The sequence below is a fragment of the Sus scrofa genome, chromosome 5 (assembly GCF_000003025.6).
Source record: "Sus scrofa isolate TJ Tabasco breed Duroc chromosome 5, Sscrofa11.1, whole genome shotgun sequence".
NCBI lineage: Eukaryota > Metazoa > Chordata > Mammalia > Artiodactyla > Suidae > Sus > Sus scrofa.
This window is the reverse complement of record NC_010447.5, coordinates 21,308,664-21,329,810: the sequence shown is the minus strand read 5'-3', so window position 1 is coordinate 21,329,810 and position 21,147 is coordinate 21,308,664. Positions and strand designations below refer to the sequence as shown.

At 42.7% G+C, this 21,147-nt stretch overlaps 1 protein-coding gene across 3 annotated transcripts; it reads left to right on the top strand.

Annotated features, from left to right (window-relative positions):
• Nucleotides 482–20,934, top strand: PYM1 (PYM homolog 1, exon junction complex associated factor). 3 transcript variants are annotated; one of them, XM_005663885.3, is made up of 4 exons: nucleotides 482–893; nucleotides 1,181–1,311; nucleotides 19,502–19,595; nucleotides 19,984–20,934. In XM_005663885.3, exons 2-4 carry the CDS (start codon nucleotides 1,233–1,235, stop codon nucleotides 20,465–20,467), a joined length of 657 nt encoding a protein of 218 aa, XP_005663942.1. In that variant the 5' UTR covers nucleotides 482–893; nucleotides 1,181–1,232; the 3' UTR covers nucleotides 20,468–20,934. The 3 variants fall into 3 exon arrangements, with proteins under 3 accessions (XP_005663942.1, XP_013853074.1, XP_005663941.2); XM_013997620.2 differs by having other exon boundaries at nucleotides 878–893; nucleotides 1,209–1,311; XM_005663884.3 differs by lacking the exons at nucleotides 482–893; nucleotides 1,181–1,311 and adding an exon at nucleotides 1,410–1,551.

Genomic DNA, 21,147 nt, shown 5'->3' with positions numbered 1-21,147 from the left:
CCACAGCTCACGGCAACGCCGAATCGTTAACCCACTGAGCAAGGGCAGGGACCGAACCTGCAACCTCATGGTTCCTAGTCGGATTCGTTAACCACTGCGCCACGACGGGAACTCCTGAGATCTTCTGAATTGGATCTCTGGTGGGACTCGGGAAGGTGAAGTATGGGAGGGAAGGCAAGCTGTGACCCTAGAAAACTTCTCAAGTTTCATTTCAAAGCTGTAGCAAGTTCCTGGTCAGCCACTGCTCTTAGGATTTGTTGTTGTTGTTCTTTAAGTGGGAAATGCAGACTGGTGTAAGAGGTGGCCAGTAAGTCCTTCTGTTGGATATCAACCTAAACCAAAGTGGGGGATTTGGAGGAAGATAAACGAGTGAATAAGGAAAAAGCAACATGAGGGGAGAAGGGGGCAGGGCAGACACCTGAGGAGAGGAACCTGTAGCCGGCCCCTCCCAAGCTGCAGGGAAACGAGTTCAGCAGGACTTAGCCCAGAAGGAACGAGATTTGCCGAAAAGAGAGGGGGAGGGAGAACCTTTGGGTTGTCTAAAGAATTGGGAGGCACGGGGCAGGGCAGGGCTGCAGAGGGAGTGACCGCATGGCCCAGATTATTGGCGCATTGCCCTGCTTTGGATCCCCAGTCACAGTGCCTCGGACGAGGTTAATTAGAATACTAACTGGGTCCGCCCAGAAGCCTTCACCTTGCCCTCCTGACCCTGGGGCCAAGCCCGAGAAGGGTCCCGAGTCGAAGGCCGGAGCAAACTGGGGCCGTAGTCACTTCGTCGCCCGAGTCTCCGGGACCGCTCCAGGGGCAGAGCCAGGCCAGGGCTGCCCGCCCAGCCTGGCCCGCCGCCTCCAAAGCCGTAGAAGCCGCGGGCAACTCTGAGGCTGCGGGGACAGGTGACTGACCGGCAGCGTCCTCCGCATTGCACGCCCCTCTCGCGGTTCTCGGTTCGAAGGGTCGAGCTGAGCGGCCAAGGGCAATTAGCACGCGCTTTCGACCTCCCCACCTTCTAAGAGAGGGTCAGTTGGGGTCTTCGCCCCCAACATGGAGCGCCCCAGTGCGTTCCCAGAGCTACGCTGCCCCGCCCCAGGTCCCCCAGATGCTCTGGGACCTGGGTTCAGGCTCGGGCCTGAATATTCTTCCTTTTCTCACTTATTAGCCCCTCCTCCCTTCCTGGGTGCAGGTGGGCCTTGCCCCCTTTTCTCTCGCAGGTCCTAGACGGACGAAGAGTGTCTATGAGGAGAGGAGCTGTGCCTCGGAACTTTTCTCGGCATCCAGAGAACTGCTATATACGCAGCAGGCGCTCACTTAACGGTATCAGTGGCAGTAAAAGAGCCCACGGGCTCTTAGATTAAAGTCTTCCGCTTCTACTCGCTTCCTCCTCCTCCGCTTCAGTCTATGAAATGGTGTACTCTCCCTTTAAGACTAAAATGGTGGCTTGCTGCGATCCACTCCACTTCCGGTGGGGAGGGGGGCGGGACCCCAGCCCGCTCACGCCGGAAGTGGTTTGCGTTTTCAAGATGGCGACTCCCTATGTAACTGACGAGACCGGCGGTGAGTGCGGGAGACGCGGAGCCGCTTCTCCCCGGGCTCTCGGGGCAGGGGTTCGGACTTGGAAAGGGGTCTGTGCCCCGCCCATCCCGGGGCCCCTCCTTTGCCCCGCCCTCCGGACCGCCTTCCCCATTCATTCTCTCCTACGGGGTGTCACCTGCGCCCCCTTCTGGTCTCGTGTTTGGGGGTCTCCGCTTCCGGTCACCCAAACCCAGGGGTCCTTCAGTGCTGGTCTTTGCTCCGGGACCCTCGTGGACCCTTAGCTTTTCTCCAGCAGTTGGAGTCTCTATATCTGCTTTGGGTTCTTCAGCCTTGGGGGGGCTCCTCCACTCTCAGTTCCCTCCAATTCCTGCTTTTCCCCTCTTCCCCTCCCCCATCTCAGTATGCCTGCTTTTTGCCCTATCCCAGTCCCGTTTTAATTCTTTTTCTGAAAGCTATATCTATTGGAGCCCTCCTCATTGCTGCATAGTGCTTTTTCCACTCCCTCATCTTCATCGTTGGGTCATTCAAGTTCAGAGGTGTGAAGGGAAGTGGAACATATTAAAACTTTCAGCTAGAGTTTTCTCCTTGATGGCACCACCCTTCTGTACCTTCTCTGGTGATGGTGACTGGAGTTGAGGGATCTAAGGAGGAAGAAGGCAAACAAGAAAGTGTTTAGTGGCCTTTAGCAAGCCCTCGGACAAATTTATAGAACCCACTATTCCTTATGCATAGAAAAGAATTTCCAGCCTGTCTGATTGAGATGCTTAAGTGTCTCCTGTGTATGTGAGGTTTACGTGTTGAAAACTGAGAATCAAGATTTTCATTTTGGTTGTGTCCCATCCTAATTTACTCATCTTTAGAAAAATGTGCATAGTAATATTTACTCAGTGATGATCAGATAAGATAGTGTATGTGAAAGCGATTTATAAACTGTTGTATAAGGCAAGGTGTTAACTGGTTTTTGTCACCCTCATTGTGTATGTGTATTCTGTAGAAGTGATGGTGTGTGTGTGTGCTTTGGTACATGCAGTCTGTTTTAAAATGTACCTTTTATGCTTCTTGCTTTGATGTTTTCCATGTTACATCTCACCCACCTCTCCTATCATGTTTAATGACGACCCAAGTCTCTGCTATTTCTCTGCAACCTCACATTTCATAGTGATACAATCTCTTCTGCACTCTACATAGTAGGTCCTTCTTCAACTAATTCCTTTCAATGTGTACTTTGAAAACATTACTCATTTTCTATTTTTTTGGCGGTACGCATGATACTAAGAAATTCCCAGGTCAAGGATCGAACCCGTGGGATGGTAGTGCCCCAAGCTGCTGCAGTGATAATGCCATATCCTCAACTTGCTTTGATGTGATAATCCCCCACTGCGCTTTTTTTTTTTTTTTTTTTGGGTCTTTTTTGGCCACCTCAGGGCATATGTAGTACCCTCCTAGGCCAGGGATCTGATCCGAACCACAGTTGCTACCTGTGCCGAAGCAATGGTAACACTGGATTGTTTAACCCACTGTGCCTGGCCAGGGATTGAACCTGTGTCCTGGCACTGCAGAGACATCACCCATTTTGTTGCACCACATTGGGAACTCCATAACTCCCTTTTCTTTCTGATTTAGTGAAAATCCAGATATCACATCTTGCCCTACTCTCCCACCAAGAGGTATCTTCTGTTATCTCTATGTGGAAAAGGAGAAGGAATCACATTGCTTTTTTATTTCCCTAATTCCAGCACATTGATCTACCACTGTCACTGTAATTCTCATAGGTATTGCAATGCAGCTAGAGCATTTTCTCTAAAACCTCAGGGCCATCATCCACTGCCCACAAGGACCCAAAGGTGTTGTATCATATTTTTTTCTCCATTCTGTTTCTCAGTGTCACCACTTATTCTCAGTAACTGCAACATCTTTGGAATACTCTTATCTTTTTAGTTCCTCCGAATGAGACCATTGACTTTCCTTTGAATTTTCAAACCAGTTACACATCACAGTCACTACAATCTGGACCTACTACATAGGACCTCACCTATGACACTGCCTCCCCCTTCAGGTGCTCCTCCATCACTTATTTTAGCTTCTTTACCCAATCACCTTTATTACTTATACACCCACAGAATCGGCTTTTTTCCCCTCCTTAGGTTCTCTGGTGCTTGACATTTCCCATTTTGGTGAGTCCACCAGTATGTTCATGATGACTTTTTTTTTTTTTTTTAATTTTATGGCCACACTTTTGATCTGTGGAAGTTCTCTGGCCAGGGATTGAAGCCGCATCACAGCTGCGACCTACACTGTGGTTGTTGGATCCTTTAACCCACTGTACCAGGCCAAGGCTCAAACCCACAGTGACCTGAGCCACTGTAGTGGTATTCTTAACCCACTGTGCCATGGCAGGAACTTCTTCATGACTACTTTTGATGCTGCCCTGCTAGACCTATGTGACGAGTCACTATATCATCATTGCTTTCTTCATTCATTTTGATCTTCTGTACTAAGTCAGCACTTCTGTTACCTTGATCATCCTATCACCTGTTTTCTTGGCTTCTGCTTCTAGGCCCTAGTACATGGCTAGAGAAAAGACACAGATATACACCTTCAGTATAATATAACTTAATGTTAACTTCAGCCAAGATCACAGCTTCAATTCTTCTTTCTCGATTTGCTTACATTCTGCCATGGCTATTTCCCCTGCTTTTCCCAGCATTCTGTGACCATCCCTTTTAATGCTTCTTGTGGCAAATGGCCTCACTTTCTGTTTCATTGAAAAATCAAGGTGGTTTGTTATTTTTCTTTTTCTTTCTTCTTCTTTTTTTTTTTTTTTTTTTTTTTTTTGGCCACACTTGCGACATGTGGAAGTTCCCAGGCCAGTTATTGAATCCAAGAAGCAGCTGTGACCTATGCCATAGCTGTGGCAATGCTGGATCCTTAACCCACTGTGCTGGTCCAGGGATCATACCCACGCCACTGCAAAGACAATGCTGGATACTTAATCTACTGCACTGTGGGAGCTCTGTTTCTGCTTCTTATCCTGTTCATAGCCTGATTTCTTGAATGTCAGGTCTACACATAACTACTTCTATTTCCTCACTGTTTTTTTGTTCCTTAGCTCTTTACAATGGTTTATTTCTAGCACCAGCCTCTCCTGAGTTGCCAATTCCCTTTTCTAATTGTTGGTGAGTAGCTTTCATTCTTGGATATACTGTTACACCTTAAATCCAGTCTGACCATAATCAGTATCAGTTTTTCCTCCCTTATTTCTGTTAAAGGCACCATTGTTCTAGCCAACCCAGGATCAATATGTTGCACCATTTTTCTCTCTTTTTAAAAATTTTTAAATAGATTTTTTTAGAAGGATTTTAGATTTATAGAAAAATTGAGAAAATGATAACAGACAATTCCCATATATCTTACACTCAGTTTCCGCTATTAACATCTTACATTATATGGTGTCTTTATTGCAATTGATGAAACAGTATTCATACATTGTTACTAACTAAGGTCCCTACATTATTCAGATTTTCTTAGTTTTACCTGATTTTTTTCTCTGTTCCAAGATCCCATCCAGGATACCATATTACATTTAGTTCTCATATCTCCTTAAGCTCCTATCAGCTGTGACAGTTTCTCAGACTTTATTTTTGATGATCTTGAGGGTTTTGAGAAATATCGATCAAGCATTTTTACAGGATACCCCTCTATTGGAATTTGATGTATTCCTCATGGGGCTACATGAGTGTTGGCTTCTCATGGGGACAACCATAGAAGTTAAAGTGGGGAGTTCCTGTCGTGGCGCAGTGGTTAACGAATCCGACTAGGAACCATGAGATTGCGGGTTTGGTCCCTGCCCTTGCTCAGTGGGTTAATGATCCCACGTTGCCGTGAGCTGTGGTGTAGGTTGCAGATGCGGCTCGGATCCCGCGTTGCTGTGGCTCTGGCGTAGGCTGGTGGCTACAGCTCCAATTCGACTCCTAGCCCGGGAACCTCCATATGCCGCGGGAGCGGCCCAAGAAATACCAAAAAAAAAAAAAAAAAAGAAGAAGTTAAAGTGACATTTTCATCATATTAAATCAAGGATACTATTACAAAGTTTTTTTTACTTTTGGTATTTACCATGATCTCCTTGTTGCGTTTGGTAGTGTTTAGAAGATTTCTCCACTGAAAAGTTACTCCCCTACCCCCTCCCAATCCTTTCTATTTTGTACTCTTCAGAAGAAAGTCACTATTCACAGCCTACACTTAAAGAGTGGGGAGTTATGGGAGTTCCCGTTGTGGCACAGTGGAAATGAACCTGATTAGTATCCATGAGGATTTGGGTTCGATCCCTGGCCTTGCTTAGTGTGGTGTAGGTCACAGACATGGCTTGGATCCTGGATCCTGAGTTGCTGTTGCTGTAGCTGTGGCTGCGATTCTACCCCTAGCCTGGGAACTTCCATATGCCAAGGGTGTGGCCCTAAAAAAGCAGAAAAAAAAAAAAAATAGTGGGGAGTTATGCTCCCCTCCCTAAGGATGAAGTATTTATATGTATCATTTGGAATTCTGTGCAAGAGATTTGTCTCTTCGACCCCATTTATTTATTCAGTCATTTATATCAGTATGAACTTTGGGTTATTTTATTTATTGTGTTGCTCAAGTGTTCCAGCTTTGGACATTGGGAGCTCTTTTAGTTGGCCCCATGTCCTGTTGACATACTTCCTTCAGTGTTAAGTTTGTTGTTGTTGTTGTTTTAGTTCTTACTTTCTGACATTACAGGATGGTCCAGGCTTACCTTATATATTTCCTGCCCCAGTCCTAGAATCAGCCATTTCTCCAAGGAGCCCTTGTTCATTTTACTGAAGAATGGTATGGGATCATCTAGATCATAGCACTAGGTATTTTGTTGCTATTAACAAAATTAACTAGAGTGTTGTTTTTGCATTGTTTTTTACCCACTCCAGTTGTCCAAATATCATTCTTCTCTTCCTACTGCCATTACCTTTATCCCATCTTCAATACTTGTTAGTAATATGGCCTGGGAATTTTTTATTTTTTATGGCCGCACTCATGGCATATGGGAGTTCCCAGGCCAGGGATCAAATCCAAGCCACAGCGTAGCCTATGCTGTAGTACAGCAATGCTGGATCCTTAACCCACTGCACCACAGCAGAAACTCCTAGCCTGGGGATTTTAAGCATAGGGAATCCAAGCTATAGTTTCTTTATGAATGAAACAGGAATAGTGAATTCTACAATGTAGTAATAGTGACTCCTACAACAATAATGTGAGAATTAAAATTTAAATGAAATAATGTACATACATTCCTGGGAGTTCCCTAGTGGCTCATTGTGTTAAGGATCTGGCATTGTCACTGCTGTGGCACAGGTTTGATCCCAGGCCCTGCAACTTCTGCATGCCTGCAGCCAAAAAAAAAAAAAAGTACCCGTCTGGCACATAAAAAGAAATGGTTCTCTGTATGTGCAAAATATCAAACAGAATACTTGGGTAAATCTTGGTGCCTGACAAAATCTAGTTTCCTTTATTCTGCAAATATTGCTGTGACCTCCTAAATAGCTGTCCTGCCTCTATCTCTCTGTTCCAGTTCATTTGACACACTGTTACCAGATAACTACTCCTTAAGTACAATTTTAATTATGTAATTTTTGTTAAGTATAATTCATCCACCCAGAGCCCACTGTTAAATTTGGCATTTACCTTTCTGATATTTATTTTTCTGTGCATTTTAGAAATATTTTTGGGAGTTCCCATCGTGGCACATCGGAAACGAATCTGACTAGGAACCGTGAGGTAGTGGCCCTAGAAAAGGCAAGAAGACAAAAAAAAAAAAAAAAAAAAAAAATTAAAGAAATTTTTTGAATCAGATGGTATATATAGTTGTATATGTTGCTTTTTTTTTTTTTTTTTTTGCTCTTTAGGGCTGCACCCACGCACATGGAAGTCCCAGGCTAGGGGTTGAATGGGAACTGTAGCCGCTGGCCTACAGCATAGCCACAGCAGTGCTGGATCCCAGCTGAGTCTCTGACCTATACCACAGCTCACGGCAACGCTGGATACTTAACCCATTGGAATGAGACCAGGAATTGAACCCACATCCTCATGGATACTAGTTGGATTCGTTTCCACTGAGCCACAAGGGGAACTCCCTGTGTGTTGCCTTTTCGTTTAACCTCATGACATAAATATTTTTCCTTGCTCTGAAAACTCTTTGTAAACATTTTTTAAAATACTATCAGAGTGTTTTATTGTTTGAGCATAGACCCTCTCTTACCTTTCTTCTGTTATTGGACTTGTAGATTATTTCCAGAATTTTTATTATAAGAACTCTATGAATATTTTTTGCACAAATTTTTGGGAGTTCATGTTGTGTGGCTCAGCAGGTTAAGGACCTGTCATCTCTGTGAGAATGCTGGTTTGATCCCTGGCCTCACTCAGTGCATTAAGGATCTGGTGCTTGCAAGCTGTGGTGTGGGTTGCAGATTTGGCTTGGAGCTAGTGTTGCCATGGTTGTGGCACAGGCCGCAGCTGTAGCTCCACTTTGACTCCTGACCCAAGAATTTCTGTGTGCTGCAGGTATGACCATAAAAAGAAAAAAAATTTTTTGGTGTGCGTTTAGGGTTGTTTTCTTAGGATAGATTTCCCATAAGTACAATTACAAGATTGGGGAGTCAGACTTTTATTTATTTGTAATTAATTATAAAATTAATTCATATTAACTGTAGACAACTTAGAAAATATTTTCCTAACTAGTATAAAAGTCACATGCATATTTGGTAATTCTAGAACTCAAAGGCAGCTACAGTTACATTTCCTTTTAGTTTTTATTTTTATGCACATATATAGCATATCTGTTTAACATAGCTTGGGGAGTTTCCGTCATGGCTCAGTAGTAAGGAACCTGATTAGGATCCGTGAAGATGGGAGTTCGATCCCTTGCCTTGCTCAGTGGGTTAAGGATCTGGTGTTGCCTTGGACTGTGGTGTAGTCACAGATGCGGCTTGGATCTGATGTTGTGGAGGCTATGGTGTGGGCTGGCAGCTGTAGCTCCGATTGGACTCCTAGCCTGGGAACCTCCATATGCCGTGGATGCAGCCCTAAAAAAACAAAATAATAAATAAATAAGTAAATAAATAGAATAAGAAAACCCATAACTTGGATCATCCCGAATGGCTGTACTTCCCAAAATTTGTCCTCAGAACATTTAATTGTCCCGTGAAATGTGCTATAACATAAAAAACTGAAATGAAAACAAGATTCCATGGAGTTCCCTTGTGGTCAAGAGGGTTAAGTATCTGGCGTCACTGCAGTGGCTGTTGTCACTGCTGTGGCGAGAGATCCCCAGCCTGGGAACTTCTGCATGTCGTGGGTGTGGTAAAAAAAAAAATTAGGTTCCTGTGGTCAAATAACCACTGTAAACCACATTCTCATCTTAATATTCATGTGAGGAGTTCCCTTCATGGCTCAGTGGTTAATGAACCCAACTAGGAACCATGAGGATGTGGGTTTGATCCCTGGCCTCGCTCAGTGGGTTAGGGATGCAGCATTGCCGTGAGCTGGGATGTAAGTCACAGACACAGCTTGGATCTGGCATTGCTGTGGCTGTGTTGTAGGCCAGCAGCTGCAGCAGCCATTCAACCCCTAGCCTGGAAACTTCCACTTGCTGTGGGTGCGGCCCTAAAAAGAAAAGAAAAAAAAAAAAATCATGTGAATAAGAACATAAGTCATTTTAGTCTTAATGTTTAACCCAGAATTTCCTAAACTTAATTAATAATTTTTTGGGGTAATCCTTTTTAATAGCTTATGGAAGTAATGTTTCATATAACTAAACCTTTGGGAAATGTTGCTAAGTGATAGGACTCCTTATACTTTCTTGCTGAGTTAGCCAGATTGCTTTCTAAAGGGTTTTACCACTGACAATATATGAATATACTGGTTTCATCATTTCTTTGACTGCATTGGCATTCCCATCTTTAAAAATTCTGTTGTTTTGATAGGTGAAAATGATATTTTATTGTTTTAATTTGTATTTCCTTTGATTATTTAGTGAGGTTGAAGTTTTTGGTTTTTTTTTTTTTTCGTTTATCACATAGTATACAACAGTGTAAAGAGCACGGCCTTTGAAATCCATAGCTTGCCTTCAAATTCTGTTGCAGTTTACTGACATTGTAACTTTGGGCAAGTTATTAAATTTCTCATTATCTATGAAATGAATAATCCTTCATGGAGTTGTGAAAATGAAGTAAGAAATGTATGTAAGCACTTGGCATGAAGCAAGCACTCAATAGCTGCTGTTATCATTTTGGAATTGACTATCCAATTTACATATGGACCATTTGCTCCTCTCTAATATCAGCACAAACTACTTTTCAGTACAGTATCATTACATACTATGTCTCTGCCCAAACCCTCCAGTGAAACTGGTCTGTATAGTATAACACTGATGGAACAGCAGTGTGGTGATATGTAAGCTTCAGCATAAAAACTGAGTTAGGAGTTCCCTGGTGGCTCAGTGGGTTAAGGACCTGGTGTTGTCACTGCTGTGGCTCTGGTTACAGCTGTGGTGAGAATTCATCCCTGGCCCAGGAATTTTCACATGCTGTGTGTGGCCAGAAACAAAAATAAACAAAAAACCCCCCCACTAAAAAAGAGGACTCAGCTATATGTTGCCTTTATGATCTTGGGACATATCTTTAACCTCTTGAAGACTCTTGTTTCCTCAGCTGTAGATGATAATAGTGTGCTCTTGTCTTGATCCAATGAGGTAGTGTATGTAAAGTTCCTAGTATAATGTAGTCACTTATTAATAAATATTCTTTCCTAATTGTTCTTAACATACTGTGTTTCACACTGGCATCACTTTGCTTCTTATTCCTCTTGGAATGCCCTTTTCCTTCCTTTCTCTGCAAAAATATGAGCCATAGATTTATTATTATTATTACTACTACTACTAGCTAGTCTTTAAGGTCAAGTCCCTGAGATTTTCCTAATTTCCTGGCACTTCCCCTATCAAATGGGGTCTCGTTAGTTACATATTTATTCTCTTGAAATCTCTTATATGTATGTTTCAAGGTCTCTTAGGGATACCCAAGACATATATATGAATATTGCAATGTTTATTTTAGGTTCTCTCTCTCTTTTTTCTTTTTTGCCATACCTGCAGCATGTGGAAGGTTCTGGGCCAGGGATTGAACCTGTGCCACAGCAGCCACCAGAGCCACAGTGGTGAAAACGCAGGAGCCTTAACCCACTAAGCCATCAGTGAACTTCCTACATTTATATTTTTGTCTTATTCTTTATTTGCCTAACTTGCCCACCCTCCTCCTTACTTAAACTGTAAATTTTTTGAAAGTAGGGGCCATTTTCCTGATCTTGATAATCCCTATAATCCTTGGTACAGTATTTTCTCATAGGAGGCTTTCAATAAATATTTATTGCATTTAATTAATTTGTAGTCTAGTTTCTGACCACTCTTTTCTGAGGCTGTATTCTTGAACATAATTAGGGATTTCCAAATTGCCAAAATCATTAACCTTTTTTCTACTCAGTTCTCCTTTTCCTTAATCTCTCTGTGGTATTTCTTGAAGTTTTATTGAAGTATAGTTAATTTACAAGTCGGTGATAATTTCTGCTATATCTCTGCAGTATTTAATACTGCTAATCACCTGCCCTTTACTTCAAACTTTTGGTCTCCATGGAATTGGACTGTCCAGGTCTGTCTTTTCTAGGATCATTTCCTGCTGTTGCTGACGCTTTTTCCTCCTTGACAAAAATAATCATGACTTTTTTCAGGATCATTCCTCCAAATTGTATCCTTCCTTCTTATATTTCCTCAGTTTCTATGTTAGAAACCACATCTCAGTCTTAGAGTCATTGGCCCTAAGGTCATCCTCAGGCTCAGATCTGTGACGCAGATCTCCTTTCTTAACTTTGAACAGGTTGACAGTTACTTCCACCTAACCCCTTGGAGTTCTTTCAAGCCTTGCTGTGCTGTCTCTTCACTGTCTTCCTGCCACCCCCGAAAACAAGGCCCTTTTCAGTTTAAAGAAACAGATTGAGGATTACACAACAGCAGATGGGAAACAATGAGGCTTACAAAGTCCTTACAGTACCAGTCTCTAACCTCTGGTTTCTGACTCTCTGGAAGATGCAACGTGGAAATCGTAATATTTTGCCCGTGGTTTTTATTTTAGGGTTAGGAATCGGCAAACCTCTCCCTTCTTTTTGACTTGACTTTTGGGTATCATCAAGGCCAGAGAACACCACCAAGATAACATGCAGTTGATGCTCCACAAACAATGATAATGGGCCATTTGTATCTCTGAGGGCTTCCATTTAGGCTGGTCATTCAAGAAGCTTTTGCCCTATCTTTTCTCAGGTTCCATCTTTACTAGTGTTAAACCTTCAACTATAATCTCTGCAGTTTGCTTAAATGTATGTTTCTAGCATTGTCCTTTTTTCCTTAATTCCATAGAAAACACTGCCTACCTAGAATTGAATTATTTTCACAAAGTTTTCTTCTCCTTTGAACTTTGTTTATATCAGTAGTTTTTCTTCTCCTCCAAATTGTCCACATTCAAAGTGATATTGTAATTTATTTATTTGTATTCTTATTTATTACCTTTCCTCCTCATTAGAATGCATGCTCTAAGAAGGCAAGACCCTTGCTTGCTTTATTTAGTCATTATTGTACCTCCTGCTCCTGTCACAGTGCCTGCCACAACAATAAGTACCCAATAAACATTTAAAATCCACATGTGAACCATGTTACTACTATATACCTTACGTACCCACAGGTATATTGTGAAAAATAAGAGAAAACATGTGAATGAAAAGCACCAGATTAAATCCGCTGTAGCACTTTCAGGGATTTCCTCTCATTCAAATCTTGAAAGTCTTCAGATCCTGTTTGCTTATTTTTCATAATGAATTTCATTTTCTTTCAACACCCATAGAGACCATTTAAATCAAGTCTTCTTACATTGTAGCTATTGCTTTTTTTTTTTTTTTTTTTTTTTTGCTTTTTAGGGCTGCACCCTCAGCATATGGAGGTTCCCAGGCTAGGGGTCCAATTGGAGCTACAGCTGCCAAGCCACATGCTAGATCTGAGCGTCTGCAACCTACACCACAGCTCACGGCAATGCCAGATCCTTAACCCACTGAGTGAGGCCAGGGATTGAACCCACAACCTCATAGTTCCTCGTTGGATTTGTTTCTGCTGTGCCACAACGGGAACTCACAGCTCTTGCTTTCTTATTTTTCCTACCTTTTAGTTTATGTTACACATTTTCAGGTTAATCTTCTTAAAGCAATGCTTTGAGCAGATCATCTGTACTAGTCTCTTTTCCTATTACATATGCCTTTTGCCCAAAATATACTGGATTCTTCCTATTCCCTAGTATGATACTTAAATGTGTTTATTCATTAATTTGAATTAATTACAGTCTTCTATGGGCCAGGCCCTTTGCTTCAAAGATCAAAGTCTCTGCTCTCAGGCAAGCAATTATGTTAAACATTAGATCATGATAAAAGGCCAAAAAGGTGCTGTGGATGCACAAAGGGCAACTTCTCAACTGGTTTGGGGTGCGAGGTCAGAAGAGACTTCATTGAGTTTATACTTGAACTTGACCTTTAAAGGCCAGTAGGAATTAGGTAACAATCAAGAAAAGTTAATTCCACGCCAAAGGAAAGAAAAACAAAAGGCATAGAGAATAAAGACACAGGTGAGATTTGTGAATATTTCAGTGGCTGGAGCATTGAGGGTGTGAGTGACTGGGTGCTAGGACCAGAGACTAGCAAGAGCTGGGTCCAGAAGGCCTTTGTGTGTGGTTCTATCTTCCTTGCAAATACTCTTGAGAGCAACAGGAATCCAGGAAGAATTTTAAATACCTCTACCCAACTAGTCTGATTTGTCCTTTTGTTTATGGTGTCCTTTGAGCCTGAAATATTTCCCTTTTTCCTCTTTCCTCATAAGCACACTCCCCCACCTCCACCTGTCTAAATCTTGCTCATCTTCCAAAGATTACAAAGATGTTCTGTCCTCCATAAAAATATTTATAAGTTACCTGGTCAAAAGTAATTTCATGCTCCTTTGTGTACCCATTCTCCAAGCCATTGATTCAAACTTACGTTTTGAAGCCAAAATAAGATTTTGATTTGTCTTTATTTTTTTTTTAGGGCTGCACCTGCAGCATATGGAGGTTCCCAGGCTAGGGTGGCTGTCAGGGTAGCTGCCAGCCTATACCACAGCCACAGCAACGCAGGATCTGAGCTGCATCTGCGACCTACACCACAGCTTTTGGGCAACGCTGGATCCTTAACCCACTGAGCAAGGCCAGGAATTGAACCTGCATCCTCCTGGGTTCTTTAACCACTGAGCCACAACGGGAACTCCCAAAATAAGATTTTTAAAAACCTCCACTATAACAACATTAGTGGGAATTTTGTTTTTCTTTTTATGGCCACACCTGTGGCATATGGAAGTTCCCAGGCTAGGAGTCAATTTGGAACTGCAGTTGCTGGCTACACCATAGTCAGAGCAACACCAAATCCGAGCTTCATCTGTGACCTATACCGCAGCTTGCAGCAATGCCGGATCCTTAACCCACTGAGCAAGGCCAGGGATCGAACCCACATCCTCATGGTTACTAGCTGGTTTCTTAACCTGCTGAGCTACAACAGGAACTCCTAATGGAAATTTTTTATTTTTTATTTTTTTTTTGGTCTTTTTAGGCCTGCACCTGTGGCATATGGAGGTTCTCAGGCTAGGGGTCGAATCAGAGCTTCAGGTGCTGGCCTACACCACAGACACAGCCACAGCAACTCAGGATCCAAGCCACATCTTTGAGCTACACCACAGCTCACGGCAACACCGGACCCTTAACCCACTGAGCAAGGCCAGGGATTGAACCTGCACCCTCATGGACGCTAGTGAGATTCGTTTCCGTTGAGCAATGACGGGAACTCCCCTAATGGGAATTTTTAAAAGGAAAAATTATTTACAATCTAAATCACCAAGCATAACATTTAATAACAAGTCTTGATGCATATATAATTTTTTATTATGTTTTACATTCTACTATATCATATTAATGATTCTAATTTATCAAAATAAGATAAATTTTGGCCATCCTGTGGCATATGGAGTTCCTGGGCCAGGGATCAGACCTGAGCTGCAGTTGCAACCAGGCCGCAGCTGTGGCAACATTGGATCTCCAACCTATCATGCCAGGCTGGGGATCAAACCCACATCCTAGCACTCCCAAGATGCTGCTGATCCTCTTGCACCACAATGGGAATTCCTGTCATTATTATTTTTAATGGCTATATTATAAACCATTCCTATATAACTGGATGTGAAGTTTGTTTTAATTTTTATCTATAGGTAATACCATAATTTTCACACGATTAATCCCCCTTCTTTTTTCTGGTTTTGTTTTTTCCAATTGAACTATTTTCTTATGCTAAATTCTCAAGATTAGGATGACTAAAACATAGTGTTTTGAATTGTCTTTGACTTTAACCTCTTTACCCCTCCCCCAGTCAGTGAATTACCAAGCGTTGAATAATGTATATGGCATCATTCTCTTCCTTTCCATTCCCAGCAAGTACTGTCTCTCATGCCAGGATTATTGCAGTCTTTTTTTCCCTGACTGATTTACCCAGTCTCCACTGTTTTCCCTTAATAATTCATCTTTTCATCATGCCGGATTAATTGCCCTAAAACTCTGCTTTGGATAAAAGATTCTTTCATTTGATATTCATTGAATACTTGCAGTGTGCCAGATATTAAACTCCTTAACTGGCATTTCAAGGTCTGAATATTCTCCCATTTACTTTATTATTATCATTATCATTATTATTATTTTGCTGGCCTAGGCCACAGCCACATGGGATCTGAGCCTCGTCTGTGACCCACACCACAACCTGCAGCAATACCAGACCCTTAACCCACTGAGCGAGGCCAGGAATCAAACCCGCATTCTCATGGATACTAGTCGGATTTGTTACTGCTGAGCCACCACAGGAACTCCCTCCCATTTACTTTGCATCAGCCCCGATTCAGCAGATTGGTTTAGTCACCATCTCCTGAACATTCCCTTCCCTGAAATTTTGTTTGACTATGATTCTGTTTAGACCCCAATCTGCTTCCCTTTTCATTTACCTTAGTTTGACTCTTCACAGCCTGGCTCTAAGCTCAGACCTTCCAGAGCTTCCATGGAGCCTCTGTTTTTAATTCTTGACTTTTTATTCTTTGTCTTTAAACTGTCACAGCTTAGTAAACAGTATCCTCAGTGGCCCTCTTTTATTTATTTATTTATTTTAAATGTTTTGTCTTTTTAGGGCCACACCCATGCCATATGAAGGTTCCCAGATAAGGGGTCCAGTCGGAACTGTAGCCACTGGCATACACCACAACCACAGCAACACGGGATCTGAGCCGCGTCTGTGACCTACACCACAGCTCATGGCAATGGCAGATCCTTAACCTACTGAGTGAGACCGGGGATCAAACCTGCATCCCCTTGGATGCTAGTTGGGTTTTTTAACTGCTGAGCCATGATGGGAATTCCAGTATCCCTCTTTTATTCACTAGATAAACTCCAAATTCCTTGACCTTGTTTTTAAGGCTTTCTAAGATCTGGGGCCATTTTTAATTTTCATCCTACTTCATGTTATTCCCCAACATGAGCTGTCTGATTCTCCTGGACTTCTCTGCTGTCTGTTTTCTACATACTCCAGGCCATCCCCACATCCAAGCCTTTCTTGGCTTATGTTTGTTCTTTCCCACATCCCCTCAACCTGTCAAATCATATCCCTTTTTAAGTTTTAATTTATTAATGATTTTGCATTTTGAATAAAAACCCAATTCATGTAATGATGTATAATCCATGTGGGAGGCTCTAGACTTTACTTTTTTTTGGCCACTCCCATGGTATGCAGAAATTTCTGGGCCAGGGATTGAACCCACACCAAAGCTATGATGACACTGAATCCTTAACTGCTAGGCCACCAGGGAGCTCCCATTGATTTCTTTCCCTTTTTTTTTTTTTGGCCGCACCTTCAGCATGTAGAATTCCCTGGCCAGGGATTGAACCCTAGCTTCAGTTGTGGCCTGTGCTACAGCTGCAACAATGTTGGATCCTTAATCTGCTGTGCCACAAGAGAACTTCTGACTTCTTATTTTTAAAATATTTTTTACTTTTTTTTTCTTTTCCTTTTTTTTTTGTTTTTTTTTTTAAGTGATACTTAAAAAAAGGAGAAGAAAAATAATAGCACAAGATATAAACATATGTGTTTAAAAATATATATTGTTACATAGTTAATAAAATTATATTATTGTTAATAAAAATATATATTATTAATAGTTAATAGGTTAGTAGTTTCTACTACCTCTTCTTCCCTGTTATTCCTCTTAAAGTAACCAGCATTAAAGTCTTTGTATCTTGGTGTGTGTCCTTCCACACTTTTCTCTTTGTTCCCATGCACGAACTGTATGGACCTCTAAGTGCTGCTTCTTGCCCAACAAGAATGGAAGCATACTGTACACCAGTGCCCCTCAAAATGTTGTCCAGGACCCTTGGGAATTTTCTAAGATCCTTTCCAGACGTCTGCCAGCATAGCTATTTTGATAATATACTAAGACATTATTTGCCTGTCTTACTGGGTTGACATTTGCATTGAGGGTACAAAGACAATGGTGGGTCAAACTGCTGGCCCCTTAGCACTACTCAAGGTGACTGGCACCAAACCATACTAGTCATTGTGTCTTTCACTGCCACATGCTTGCAGTAAATAATGCCACTTTCACAATATCCTTGATGATGCAATAAAAATGGTTAATAAAATCCTGGCCCTTTAATAACATCTTTTTATTTATCTATTATTTTCCCCAGCTTTATTGAAATGATTGACTTATAACTTTCTGTAAATTTAAGATGTACAATGTGATTATTTGATACACACATATTGCAAAAGGTTTACCACATAAAGTTAGTTAACACATCTTTTACCTCACATAATTACCGCTTCGTTGATTTACGGTGAGATCATTAAAACTCTACTCTCAAGAGTTTCCCGGTGGCTCAATGGGTTAAGGATCCAGTGTTGTCACTGCTGTGGCTCAGGTTGGATCCACATGCCATGGGTGCGGCAGAAAAGAAAACAAACTAGCAAAAAACTCTAGTCTCGTAGCAACTTTCAAATACACATCCCATTTTACTGACTATAATCACCACGTTATACCTTAAATCCCCAGAATTTGTTCATCTTATAACTAAAAATTACATTTTAGTGTTCTCTGTGAAATAAATGGGAAGTAAGCATAAAACACTGCTGTGCACTGAAGGGAGACGGTGTCTCAAGGAAAAGCGCTGGTGCAGTCGTCTGAATTGCAAGCTAAACAAGCTTCCTTTACATAGTACCCCATTTTCACTTGAAAGAATCACTGACAAACTCTTCAGACCTGAGTATGTGATAGGCATTTTCCTAAAAACCAAAGAAATGAGCCTGTCATTTCAAGGAAAACAACCAACAGTGTTTGTTGCCAATGATAAAATTCAGGCTTCAAGTGGAAATTTAAATTTTGAAAAACTTCTGCTGCTATAAATGTGACAGCTTCACCGTGAAGACTTTTCTGGAATTCCATTGTGACCCAGCAGTAATGAACCCGACTAATATCCATGAGGACGTGGGTTTGATCCCTGGCTTTGCTCAGTGGGTTAAGGATCTGGTGTTGCTGTGAGCTGTGGTGTACGTCACAGACACGGCTCAGATCTCGAATTGCTGTGGCTGTGGCATAGTCTGGCAGCTGCAGTCCGATTTGACCCTGGGAACTTCCATATACTGCAGGTGTGGCCAGGCTTGTCACTGCAGCAGCTGCGTGTCACTTCCACATGCTACAGGTGTGGCAAACAGCAACAACAACACACTTTTCTGATGAGATTAACAGACATGATTTTTTAAAAATACTGCATATTGAAATGCATAAGATTGCAAAATAAGAGTGTATGGGGGATTCCGAAATTACAAAGTTTGAGGATCTATACACATTATCCTGCAACTTGCTTTTTCACTTAGTATGTCACGAATACCATTCAAGGTCAGTGCATTTATATCTAACTTTTTTTTTTTTTTTTGTCTTTTTTTGCCATTTCTTGGGCCACTCCTATGGCATATGGAGGTTCCCAGGCTAGAGGTCGAATTGGAGCTGTAGCCCCTGGCCTATGCCAGAGCCACAGCAATGCTGGATCTGAGCTGTGTGTAACCTACACCACAGCTTACAGTAACACTGGATCCTTAACCCACTGAGCAAGGTCAGGGATCGAACCCACAGCTTCATGGTTCCTAGTCTGATTCGTTTCCACTGCGCCACACAGAGGGACCTTCTGTATCTGACATTCTTTTTCATACCAGCTTGGTGTTCCAGGATGTAGATGACCCACATCTATTGATGGCTGTTCAAGTTGTCAGCTTTTTATTAATTTAAATAATGCAGCAACCTATTATAATTCAAACATCCTTTACACATAGCCTTGTGTGCTGGTACTTTTATATCTACAGTATAGATTCCCGGAACTTTGTTTTTCACCATCCACCTTAATAAAACTTCCCCTTCTCTACAACATCTCAGGTCATTTTTCCTTCCCGTGATTCTTTTTTTTCATCCTTTTTAGCCTCTTAGTCATGTACTGTCTTTTTATGTCCCCATGCTGTTCTTGTGTTTTTTTAAACTTCCTCTGTGCCTGCCCTGTCTTGCCAACTAGATTATAAAAGTAGAAACTCCCGGAGGGCGGGGACGGTGTATTACACAGTGGATAGGCACTCAGTAAATAATGATGAGAGAGAGATAGAGGGTTGTTATGAGAAAAGAATGCTTTAATGGTTGCATTTAGTGGAAGGATGGTGCTGGGTGCATTCTTTCATCCTGGGATCTCTTTGAAAATTAGAGTAACTCTCCAACTTAATTCTCCCATTTCAGGCAAGTACATCGCCTCAACACAGCGACCTGACGGGACCTGGCGAAAGCAACGGAGGGTGAAAGAAGGCTATGTGCCCCAGGAGGAGGTCCCAGTGTGCGTGGTTAGGCGTGAGGAGGGGGTATTTAATGGGGTCCCAATAGCAAGAAAGAACATGTGTGCCTGCTTATGAGTTCAGGGAAGAATTCCTAATCCCAGGATCCTAGGAAATGGAAGGAGGGGGCCGGGATTCAGGGATGAGTAAGGGATGAGTAACCAGGTGACTAGTCCTGTTCCTGTGGCCTCTGTTCAGCAGAACCTGTAAATAACATTGAGAAATCCAGAGCTTTCGGACCTAGGGATCCTGCAACCTGCAAAACAGAAGGAAGTTGGGGAGGGAACCGTAGGTAGAGGAAGGAAGCAAGAAGGAGAAAAGGCTAAAGTAATATGTAAAGGTTAAGAAAAAGCCTGGAAAAGTCTGATTCTTTGACACTGTTCTCCGCAGGTATGAGAACAAATATGTGAAATTTTTCAAGAGTAAACCAGAACTGCCCCCCGGGCTGAGCCCTGAGGCCACCACTCCGGTCACCGCATCCAGGCCTGAAGGTGGTGAGCCAGGCCTCTCCAAGACAGCCAAACGCAACCTGAAGCGGAAGGAGAAGAGGCGGCAGCAGCAGGAGAAAGGGGAGGCGGAGACCTTGAGCCGGACTCTCGAGAAGGTGACCCTGGGAGAGACAGCCCAAGCCCCCAGTGCTCCACAGGTCTCCCGAGCAGTGCCTACAGCTGCCTCAGACCAGCCCGACTCAGCTGCCACCACCGAGAAGGCCAAGAAGATAAAGAACCTGAAGAAGAAGCTTCGGCAGGTGGAAGAGTTGCAGCAGCGGATCCAGGCTGGGGAAATCAGCCAGCCTAGCAAAGAGCAGCTGGAGAAGCTGGCGAGGAGGAGGGCGTTGGAGGAGGAGCTAGAGGACTTGGAGCTGGGCCTGTGAGGCCCTTGGGGAACAGGGGATGGACTGCAAACAAACCATGGGGCTCTCTGGGGTCCTGGGGAAGGTGGGCAGCAGCAGTCAGGAGGGGGAGCGCCGTACTGGCTCACTTCCACCTCTCATGGCCCAACTCCGTCCTCCAGAGCCTAGCATCTCCCTCATTCCTTCCCTTGTCTTCCCAACTCCTATTTTTTTGGACTTTTCCCTCTCCTATTCCCAGTGTTTAAAATCTCAGTGACTACCCCAGGTACCTTTGCTGCTGATTTGGGTGTCTTGTTTAAAAGAAAATTGGGCGGGTGGGAATCTCTTGGAGAACGGAGGTTGAGGGTAGGGGGAGTACGCCCAAGTCTTGGAGTCTTGGTTCCTGTTCACAGTGTTTATGGGATATTTCCTCCTCCATCCCTCACCTCTTTTTTTCTCTTTTTTCTTTCTTTTTTTTTAAAGAACAGAATAAACTCAAGTAGACAACATGTCTTGCTTTGCCTCTTTTCTTTTCACCTTCTTGTAGGTGTCTTATCCCCTTCAGTTTGGCACAGGAAGATAAGTTTCGGGAGTAACATTCCCTTTTTTTTTTGGCTACATGCACAGCACATGGAAGTTCCCAGGCCAGGGATCAAACCCTTGCCTCAGCAGTAACCAGAGTCACTGCAGAGACAATACAGGATTCTTAACCCACTGCACCA

Bases quoted from the DNA above. Each gene is read 5' to 3' on its own strand.
- PYM1 (XM_005663884.3), top strand. From the start codon at position 1,428: ATGGTGGCTTGCTGCGATCCACTCCACTTCCGGTGGGGAGGGGGGCGG. The intron at 1,552-19,501 runs GTGAGTGCGGGA...CTCCCATTTCAG, and splicing joins TGTAACTGACGAGACCGGCG to GCAAGTACATCGCCTCAACA. The intron at 19,596-19,983 runs GTGCGTGGTTAG...TGTTCTCCGCAG, and splicing joins CCCCAGGAGGAGGTCCCAGT to GTATGAGAACAAATATGTGA.